At 42.4% G+C, this 10,558-nt stretch overlaps 1 protein-coding gene across 6 annotated transcripts in view; it reads right to left on the bottom strand.

Annotated features, from left to right (window-relative positions):
* Positions 1 to 9,245, bottom strand: part of FAP (fibroblast activation protein alpha) — a 60,072-nt gene extending 50,827 nt beyond the window's left edge. For 2 of the 6 annotated variants that reach the window (XM_081871467.1, XM_081871465.1), the window contains exons 1-3: positions 9,113 to 9,245; positions 5,047 to 5,133; positions 1,992 to 2,076 (exon numbers count right to left, since the gene is read on the bottom strand). In XM_081871467.1, coding sequence (XP_081727593.1) covers positions 1,992 to 2,076; positions 5,047 to 5,133; positions 9,113 to 9,199 — 259 coding nt within the window. In that variant the 5' untranslated portion in view covers positions 9,200 to 9,245. Of the gene's footprint in view, positions 1 to 1,991; positions 2,077 to 2,380; positions 2,705 to 5,046; positions 5,134 to 7,017; positions 7,036 to 9,112 lie in introns of those variants that run through there. The other 4 variants (XM_081871470.1, XM_081871469.1, XM_081871466.1 and 1 more) reach the window with 3 other exon arrangements.
* Between the last annotated feature and the right edge of the window lie 1,313 nt (positions 9,246 to 10,558).

A 10,558-nucleotide genomic window follows, 5' to 3' on the forward strand; every position in this document is an offset into this window, starting at 1 on the left:
CAGACACTTCTCTCTTTTGCTCATCCTGGCAAGAAAGAAACATTATTGCAGTTCAATGACACATTCCAGCCAGACAAAAGCACTTGAGGTGCCTGGTGAGGGCAGTGGTCTGATGTAGAGCCTGGTGAAGAGGTTTGGAGGCCCACATTCAGCCCCCCCAGGGGGGGCTGAGATTCCCCATTCCTGCTCTAGTACCTGCCTACACACTGGATGAACTGTTGTGGTAACATGGAATGTTCATGAACATTCTGTTTGCTGAGGGAAGTCAGTACCAGAAATGTTCACAACGGTCGCTTGAATTGACTAGGATGGTCGCAACAACAAATAAACTTTGACTTTGACTTCACAATGGTCCAGCTTTGAGGCCTGAGGCAAAGGGTCCACTTGGCTGAGAAAAAGGGCCTAAGGACAGAAGCTGTCTGAAGACAGAAGTTGCCCCTAAGCTTAAGCTGGAACTTCTTGTCCTGGAATCTCTTATTCCCAATCCTTAGATATATTATGCAGGAATAGTTCTTCATTGTGAAGGGAGAGGCATTTTGTATGTGTTCAAGGCAGTCTTGTCTCTTGTGTTATCTGTTCTGAATACAAGGTTACTGGGGCTAAGCACAGATGAAGGCCAGTCTAATTAAGTCCCAGCTGACTACAGAGATAAAATATTAATCATATTATCATTATTAATTACCTCACCTCCCTGTCATCCTAAGGTCTCAGGGCTGGTTATGTTAAAATATCATATTAAAAGCAGTTTAAAATCTAATATTAAAAGCAGTTTGAAACAACTCACAATCACTGACATAAGGTGAGCCCTAAAAATATGCACCCAAGTGCCAAAAGCTATCTACTGCTAGTAGAAATAAATGGCTGTCAAGATTACTAGCTATGAACATTTTATACCCTGTAAAATGTTAGCCTCCCATCAGCAATAAAATTCATTAATATCTGCCCTGTTTTTCATATGCTTTGCCTGTGAAAAGTTCAGGCTAAGTATCTCTCAGCTGTTAAGTCTGCTGTCATCCATAGTAGCTTAAGGGGCCTTTTGGTAAAGCTGTTGAAGGTAGCATTTAAGATTTGCTGAACAACTGGTTTTCTACCACACACAGAATTAATAGAGGATATTTTCTGTTTTATATAAACATAGAACAAATGGAGGATGGACTTCCCTCCCTGCACAATATGCACAGCAACAAAAATAACTGATACACATTCCCATCATTTTATCCTGATGAAAGAAAGGAAACATTCTTTTCTTTTTAAAAAAAAAAATGAGTAGGATGAGCTTTTTCTTTTCTATTTTTGAGAGGCTTTCTGTTACGACAGTCATGGGGTGGTATCTGTCACTCATTAGTTAAGATCAGTTGACTTAGGAACATTCATTTTGGTGTGTATAAGCTGAACATGACTAATGTTGAATCTCTGAGTGACTGTTGGATAGGCCTGACTTCACGTGTACATACAAGAAGATGCCAGATCCCATAAGGAAACCCTATCAGACTCAAGTGCTTGCACATTGTATGTACCCAGGATTATCAGTAACCCGATCCAAAGCAATGGATAGGAGGAAAACAAGCCATAAATGTCATGAGTTTGGAAATGCATGCTAACAGGTAGATGGCCGTTCAAAACACTGTTTGTAGCCTTGTCAAAATGTATTACCAGTGATGCGCACCAATGGCAATGCAACTAGACTTTTCACTTGAAAAGATTCCTTGCATCGACACATGCAGGCATCTGTATTTTTCCAGGGTATAGATAATGGCAGCCCCAAATCCCTATAACTTAGGTAACCCACAGTAGCGCTGGCAAGAAGACAGCAAATGGATTTTTTTCCTATTGTTAAACTAGTTAGCTGTAGCTTAAAAAGAAAGAAAGAAAAGCTAGGGTGCAAACTTACTCAAAGTTACATGCATGTTAAGTCCTGCTGAAAATAGTTCTGCCTGCAGAAACATTTATGGACATAGGATTTTGTATTTTCCAGGAATGAAAATTCTTACCTTTCGGAGGAATTAATACAGCACACATAATGAACAAAGACAGGAAAAGACATGAGATCACTCCAACTAAGATTTTCAGCTGGATCTGTAGAATAGAAATCAGTTACAATTCAAGTCTTCCCTAAATGACAGTTCTCAAGACTTTTGTTATAGTCCATTCCCCTCCTCCCAAAGCAAAACTATTGGATTTCAGCAGCATATTGTATGCCAACAGCTGAAGTCTCTTTCAAGTATGTCTCGAGCCATATGCTTTTTCAGTTTCTTTTTCCTATTGAGAGCATGCCTTCTGCCTCTGATATTTTCTCACAGCCGAGCAACAGAACAAAAAGTTTTCAAAGCCCTCCAAAATCCAGACCTATTTGTGTATCACTTTATTATTTTTTACAGACCTTCATTCTCCCGCTTGTTCTCTTAAGGAAGATTTTTTAGTTCTCCTTCCCTCTTCTGGATGCCGGTCACTGGATCTCCGAGAGCAGTTTGCAAAAGCAGCGTCAGCTTTCTCAAACGGAGGCCAAGCCTCAGACAGTTTTCTTTATGTGCTTTCAAAATCCATGCCAAATTTCAGAGGTTTTTCCATAAAATAGGAAACAGATTTTTGAGGGCGTTCTCAGCCCTGAAATGAACTGTGGGTGGCTGCAGTGGGCCTTTGGCTGTATCAGTGCCGTTCATGTAAACCATAACTTAACGATGCTTACATGAAGAGTTTGTGGGTCCTGTGACTCAACAGCAGATTGGAGATGTGCTGTTTCACCCTGAGAAGTATTTGCAGTGCGTTTTGGCAATACTTGAAGTAGGAAACGTTTTCAAAAGCAAGATGATGCACTCATAATACAGCAACAAATTAAGGAAGAAGTGGAGGATCTGTGGATCTACATATGTAAATATAGTTGGGGGGTTTTGTATGTGCGCGCACGCGCGCACACACACGCACACACACACACACACACACAGACATGAGTGTGATTTATACTGCAGCTCTTTGGTAGGGCCCATGCTTTACATGCAAGGAGGTCAACTTCCAGCACCTCCAATTAAAAGATAATCGCAGGTAATCACACAAGGTGAAAAACTTCTGCCCAAGACCCCAGGAGAGCCACTGTCAGCCTGAGCAGACAATACTGGACTGGATGGAGAAATAATATGACCTGCCATTAGGCAGCCTCCTCATCAAAGACCCCAAACAGCTCTTTGATTAGCACTGTGTTTTTTCAAAGGAAACTGAAACAATTTGCCTCTTCCAGGCAAGCTATTAACCAGGCATTCTTCTTGATTTGCTGGCACAAAGCTTTCCTTATGAAAAGGAAGAAGGCAGCTGTTGGGAGTGACTCTTTAAGGGTGAAGATAGGGCTCTTGCAGACAGCCCATTTACTGAGCATTCGTTCTGATACTTTTGCAGGAAAGTTATTTGAACATGTCTGGTCCTCTCATATTCTGTTTTCCAAATGTTGCTGAACTATAACTCCTGTCAACCCCCAACAAGCAGTGGCGTAGCGTGGTTTGCTGGTGCCCGGGGCAGGAGGGCATGGGAAGTGGAGGGTGAATGGAGCCCACTGCGCCAGCCCAGTTCTTGCCACCACCGGAGCGACACCTACTCCAAGCTGCTTTGCGAGGTTGGGATCATCCCAGAAAAATGTGCCCAGGGCCATTGCCCCAGCAGCCCCTCCCCCATGCTACGTCTCTGCCAGCAAGTATCTGTGCGTGTCATTTTCACTGATACATACACATGTACACTTTACTCTAGTATTTGTGTTTTGTACACATTGCTTGACTGGAGAACTGCAACAGAAAAGTCATGGGGAGTGTGAATTTGGAAAAGTGGCTCATGTGCCATTTCAGGAAGTGCAAATTTGGTAGGCTTGCCTTTAAATGTGAACTGAATTGATTCTTTCTCCCATCCCTAGTTTCAACCTTTAACCTGCAATCCTATGCACACAAGCATACCTGCATGCATTTATTTTGGCGTAAACCCCATTAAGCACTTCTACATAAAACATGCATAGTATTTAATGTATAAAGGGAGCAGGAGAAAAATTAAGGGGCGCCTTGCCTTTTAGAATGCACAGGACTGTACTGATGGAGAAATTGTGCTTATTGCTTTGTGCAAAAGGCCAAGATGTACTGTGCAGTTGTGCCGGCAGCCAACTATCCTTCATGCTGCAATCCTAAGCACACTAAGCTGAAAGAACATTGCATTCAGTGGAATTTACTTCTGAAGAAACACGCTAAGTATGATTCCACTGTTGGTACCTTGGTTAATAATACTGATATTGTTTGTGTATCAAAGACTGTGTCCCCCTCCTTTCTAGATTTCTAGCCTTCCCTTCAACATACTGAACACAGAAACTTAAGCCCCAACCTTTTCTGGTTAGGTCTGCCAAACAGCATTTAATAACATTCTCAGCTGATGACCTCAGATTGGAAGTGGATCATAGCATTCAAATGTTAGCAAGATTGTCACACCCAGCTTGCAGCTTTCGCTGAAAGGACACCAGAGCTAAGAAACTGGGAGAGCTTTGTGAGGTTGAGTATGAGCCAACTGCCTTTTCACCGGAACCGTTTTCTCTTTGTTGCACTTTTCATGTGAAATAGCAGCAGGATAGCTGGCTTACACCTGGCCACCAAGCCCACTAACAGTCAGCAAACACAAGATCTTCTCCAGCAGATGCTGGAGATAGAAGCTGGTCTAAAGGATGTACTTTATATTTGAACGATGAATGGGCCAGACAATTTTCTTCCTTGACAGCTTCTGTGTTTGGGGAGATCTTGACAGAAAGCCTTCAATGAATTGTATGACGTGAGATCAATGGGGCTCATCACTTTTTCTTTTCTTTTCTGCTGAAGAGCCTCCTATGCCTTTAAGAGCTGCATGGCAGAGATTCAACAGGTAGAATTTCACGCCAGTGCGAGATACACTAATAAAGTTCAGCTTCTTGAATTTCTGCCTCGCTGTGGCAATCAAAGGAACCACAGTCTTGCCAAGGGAAAAAAGTTAGTGATGGGGGAAAACTTAGCTGTGGCATGATTTGCTCATGTGATCAGTAAAAAGCATGCTCACCTCCATTGTCTTCGCTTTCTGCTTCTTCATCCTCTTTTCTAGGTGAGGAGCGATTGCTTCAAAAAACCAGCAATGGCCTGTGTGCTGCTGGGTAGAAGCATTAATACCAAGATATTGCTCGTCCATTGAAGAAAACTCACTAAACCAAATGAGGGTTAAAAAAAATTAAGGCTGCAGTGTTTAAAGCATTAACTTACACATGTCTACACAGAAGTTAAGTCCTATGGAGTCCACTGAGATTTACTCCTAGCTAAGTGGGTATAGAATTGTAGTTGTGATTGTGGCTGAGATTAATCTATTGTAAAAGAATTAGTTGATTACAAAGATGCCTGGATTAAACAGACAATTATTGGCAATACAAGTACATATAAAAAATAGTGACTGGCAAAATGCTATCTTAAGTCATTGGGGTGAGAGTGACTGGTGAATGACTCTTGTAAGAAGGTCGCTGCTCTGACAAAGACACATAATCTAAAAACATTTTGGTTTTTCTTTAGAACCATTCTTTTCTCTTTTGAAAATTTCTGCAGATTTAATTAACCAATTGATCGAATAAAATGTATACAATTAATTGACAAAGATTTCTTTAGTTGGGTGAAACCACTACAACGATTTCTTTTCTTTTCTCTTTTCTCTTTTCTTTTCTTTATTTTTTCTTACATGGCGAGGATATGCTTTACACATATATGGACCCCGGTCCAATTTCTGATGTCTCTGTAAGAAAGAAGGGTCTCTGTCCAAGTTCCTAAGGAGTCACTGCCCCAAAGAATAGGCCAGGGCTGGGGAACTGGTGTCTCTCCATATGTTGTTGAACTATCTCTCATCCACCCCAGAAAGAATGAGCTTTGGCCAGGGATTGTGGGAGTTGTAGTTCAGCAACATCTGGGGGACCAAAGGTTCCTCACACCTGAGCTGGATGGACTAGCAGTCTCTGTAGATTTACAAGTTCAGTATGGAAAGCCTGAGTCTTAGAAGAACCGGATGGTGGTAAACAATAGTTAAAAGTGTGGTGTCTAGATCCTTGGGGGAATTTAACATATTGTGGTTTGTGTTCATTTCATTGGTTAGAAGTTTCCATTGTTAAGTCGGAATGTTTTGGAATGAAAGGAAGTCTAGAGCCAACATAAACAAACCCTTCAAATAACTTGGGGTAAGGGAACTGCCGCCATCCCCCCGCTAGCAGAGATGGAGCCGAGTTGTATGAATTTTGTAGCATTATGGTTAGGAAGCACAGGAAGTTGCCTTACACTGAGTTAGGTCACTGGTCCACCTAGCTGAGAATTGGCCACACTGACTGGTAGCAGCTATTTAGGGGTTTTTGGACAGGAAACATTCCCAGGCCTGCCTGGAGATACCACTGAGCTCTGGCTATGTCAGTTTGCATTTCTTGGTACAAAACGTATTCATCCAATTTCCAGAGCTCTTTCCTATTCTACTTAATTCAAGAGGGTTCTGGAAGCTTCTCAGTGTGAAAGAAACAAGCAAGCAGGAGGTTCATGATCTTTGGGTTATTCCTTCAGAGAAGCTGAGTACAGCTGGCTTAAACTGATTCTCTTATCTCTTCTGTCAAGGTCATGCTATAAAAAGAGGCCAGAAGGAGCCTGGATTTCACTTTGTCTTTTCTATCTCTTTTTCTTCTGGTGTGGTGTTCTGTACATAGTATGCTTAGTGTTAAAGTTTAGACTTAATTATAAGTTATTCTAAGTTTAAGTCTGCTGCAACTGGATTTCTTATGGATAGTGCCAATCCTGAGTGTATTGGATTTGTGACCATTATGCTCATATGCCTTCCGTAGCAGTAAAGCTCTGCGGGATGAAATACAATTGCCTTTGGTCTATTTTTCGGGAGTCCTGCAATGTGTTTAAGTTTCTACTCTGCTAACTATATGTCGGAATCTACTCTGGATCAATATTGAGTAGAATTTCAATGACAAGCTATTCCCTACAGGGGGTAGAAAGAGGTACATGTTACCATCACAGCAAGATCAGGAACCTGTACTAAAGCCTACTGATTTCTTTGAAATATCCCTCTACTGTTCCCAGGTTCCTCTCTCCTTGCTGGATATGGTTGGAGAGAGTGGATGAGCAGAGAGTCTTGGTTAGCACCACAGTGGGCTCCAGTGGCCACTTGGCGCAGCTGCAAGCACCTTCCCAAAGGGTGCTTTTGCAACCAACACCTGTTGACAAAAGTCTGCTCCGGTGTTACGCGTTTCATTTCACTTACGCCATAAAAAGGAAAGGCCAAATTGAAATTACGTGCATACACAGTTTCGAATGTACCGTTTCCTGCCTAAGGTGTTGCCTCAATAACAGGCAGCAAATAAACACATCCTACTCAAGAGTACACCTGTTGAAACGAATAGGCTCTTATTAATGTCAGTCAAGTCTTCTCTGAGTCTGACTGCATTTGAGTCCTACCCTTGGGGGCAGATTCAATTAATGAATCCCACTAGCGGAAAGTCACATAAAGAATTCTGCTAGCGCATAGGGTGAGCCCCCCCCCAAGCCCAAATCACTCAAAGTAGTTGAGAGAACCCCTCCAGAACAGGGTGTGGGGAGGGGGAGAGGTGTTCTATTCCATCTGGCAAGCAGAAATTATGGCACTGACAGAATGATTGCCATAACGCTAAATGTTTCGTTGATTCCTCAATTAAAAATCAGTAATTCTGATTGAAAATACATTTCTAATTAAACAGCCTTTTTTTTGGTTAAAATTACTATTTCTTTTTTTTCTTTTTTTACTATTTTGCTTAAATTTCTATTCAATTGAAAAGTAAATTCTAAATTACTTTCTATTATTTTAATAAGCAGCATTTAAAAAACAAACGAAACTACTCTTACACAAGATACACGGTCCCCGTTTAAAATGGCCTTACACTGTGACATGTGCATACATATGTTGTGAACAACTGCTCATACATTGTGAACTGCCCTGAAACCTGCGGGTATAGGGGAGTAAAGAGATTTAATTATTATAAATAATAAAGTTACGGAGGGAAATATTGGGACTTTTTTGATTAACATGAAAATACCTGCTGATTTACAGCAGCCCTAATAGTGTCTACACTGAATGAAGTCAGTGGGCCTTGCTTCCAGAGAAGGATTGCAACCTAAATTGATCGATTGAATTAAAACTCATTCCATTACCCAGCTAAATGCCAGTGTAAGGCAAATTATATCCCCTTGTTTAGAAATCAATCCTTGCGTAAGGAAGGAGCTGGTTCGATGTCCATGTAGGATTTATATAACTCATTTCAGGCGTTCAAAAGTACTTCATATATGTTAGCTTAGTAATCCCTACAGGAACTCTGCAAAGCACGTCACCAAATGGATCTTAATTCCTTCCTCCAGGCTTTCCACAGGTTATCGGTTATGCATGAGGGTTTTACACTGCTTCTTGGTAGGGCTTTAAACACAAGTCAGTAGCAGGATTTATTTTAGTCCCGAGGAAGGTATGCAAGCAAGGGTCTTAAGCAGGGGTAGGCAACCTAAGGCCCGTGGGCCAGATGCGGCCCAATTGCCTTCTCAATCTGGCCTGCGGACGGTTCGGGAATCAGTGTGTTTTTACATGTGTAGAATGTGTCCTTTTATTTAAAATGCATCTCTGGGTTATTTGTGGGGCATAGGAATTCATTCCCTCCCCCCCTCCCCCCGCAAAATATAGTCCAGCCCACCACATAGTCTGAGAGACGCTGGACTGGCCCACGGCTGAAAAAGGTTGCTGACCCCTGGTCTTAAAGAGTACAGAGAGTTCACTGTGCCCGTGTACAACATGGTAGGCCAATGTTATTTTCACAGTATTGTGGCTGGGTGGCTGGGGAAGAGAATCTAGCTAATTAAAGAGATATCTCTGGCTGAGACGAGATTTGAGCCAGGGACCACCTTAATGCAAAACAGAGCAGTTGCAAGCAAATTCAACAGCAACGACAACTTGTCATGCTCTTTGAACTGCAAGCATTTTAAGAGTCTTAAAAGTAGCAGAGACTTGAGTCCATGTGTAAAATCGCCAAACTGCACATATGTTAACTAGAAGTCTACCTCGGTGAAAGATTGCCATTTTCCCTTACCTCCTGCAACTGAGGAGCAATTTTATCCAACATCTGCTCACAGGAAGGCCTTGGAAGAGAAGACGACCTCCTTTCCTTCACCACCATACTGAGCAAAGCAGGAAGGTTCTCTGAGTTTGTTTGTTTTTTGGCAGGGAGGCTTCTCACAGGCCTGTTGGTGAACCAGCCCCCCCCCCCCCCGTTGTCTTGCCTCTTTAAAATATATTTAAAAAATAGCAGCTCTGCCTTGCATTACAGAGGTAGGCCTGAATCCAAAGGAAAGCCAATTGCATAAGAAGGACTTAAGTTAGCAGCAACGAATGGATGGAATTAAGATTGGCCGTCCTCCTTTGCAGAGGGCAGTCCTCTTCTCCCCTCTATCTGAAGGTGTCCTCTGTTCGTGGGTTGCTCTGGACAAGTCTGGTTTAAAGATAAGGAACCAATATGATAAGAAATTTAAAAAAAGAATGGGAAATGTTTATTATGTATTTGCAAAAGTATTGTAAACAGGTTAATACATTTCAGCAGGATTTTAAGAACACGTGTAATTTCAGAATATAGGAAATTTGAGGCAAAAAACCCAATTTGGAGTAGAAATGACATGCAGTTGAAAAGGGAATTTAAGGAACCAGGGGAGGGAAGTGACGGGAGAATCCCATTTTATGGATTTGATATTGTTGTTGTGTATAATTTTCTTTGTTTGTGGTTGTTTGTTATTTTTGTTGAAAAAGAAAGAAAAGGAAGCATAAAAATATAGAGGAGCCTGGAGCAGCACCCTGCCAGCAGACTGAGCAGACATCCAAGCCACTTGGTGTTTTCCCCTCTTGTTGTTGGTTTAGTCCTTTAGTCGTGTCCGACTCTTCATGACTCCATGGACCAGAGCACGCCAGGCACTCCTGTCTTCCACAGCCTCCCGCAGATTGGTTAAACTCATGCTGGTAGCTCCGAGAACACTGTCCAGCCATCTCGTCCCCTGTCGTCCCCTTCTCCTTGTGCCCTCCATCTTTCCCAACATCAGGGTCTTTTCCGGGAGTCTTCTCTTCTCATGAGGTGGCCAAAGTATTTCCCCCCTCCCTCTATGACAATGTATTTCTATTTAAATTGCAACATGCAGTTGCATCTATTAATGTACATAGGACGCGGGTGGCGCTGTGGTCTAAACCACTGAGCCTCTTGGGTTTGCTGATCAGAAGGTCAGTGGTTCGAATCCACGGAACGGAGTGAGCTCCTGTTGCTCAGTCACAGCTCCTGCCAACCTAGCAGTTCGAAAACACACCAAAAACAGTACAAGTAGATAAATAGGTATTATTCTGGTGGGAAGGTAAAAAGCAGCGTTTCCGTGCACTGCTCTGGTTTCGGTGTTCCGTTGTGCCAGAAGCAGCTTAGTCATGCTGGCCACATGACTCGGAAAAACTGTCTGTGGACACCTGCCGGCTCCCTCAGCCTGTAAAGTGAGATGAGTGCCGC

This window comes from Podarcis erhardii (genome assembly GCF_964252035.2).
Source record: "Podarcis erhardii genome assembly, chromosome: 1".
Classification (NCBI taxonomy): domain Eukaryota; kingdom Metazoa; phylum Chordata; class Lepidosauria; order Squamata; family Lacertidae; genus Podarcis; species Podarcis erhardii.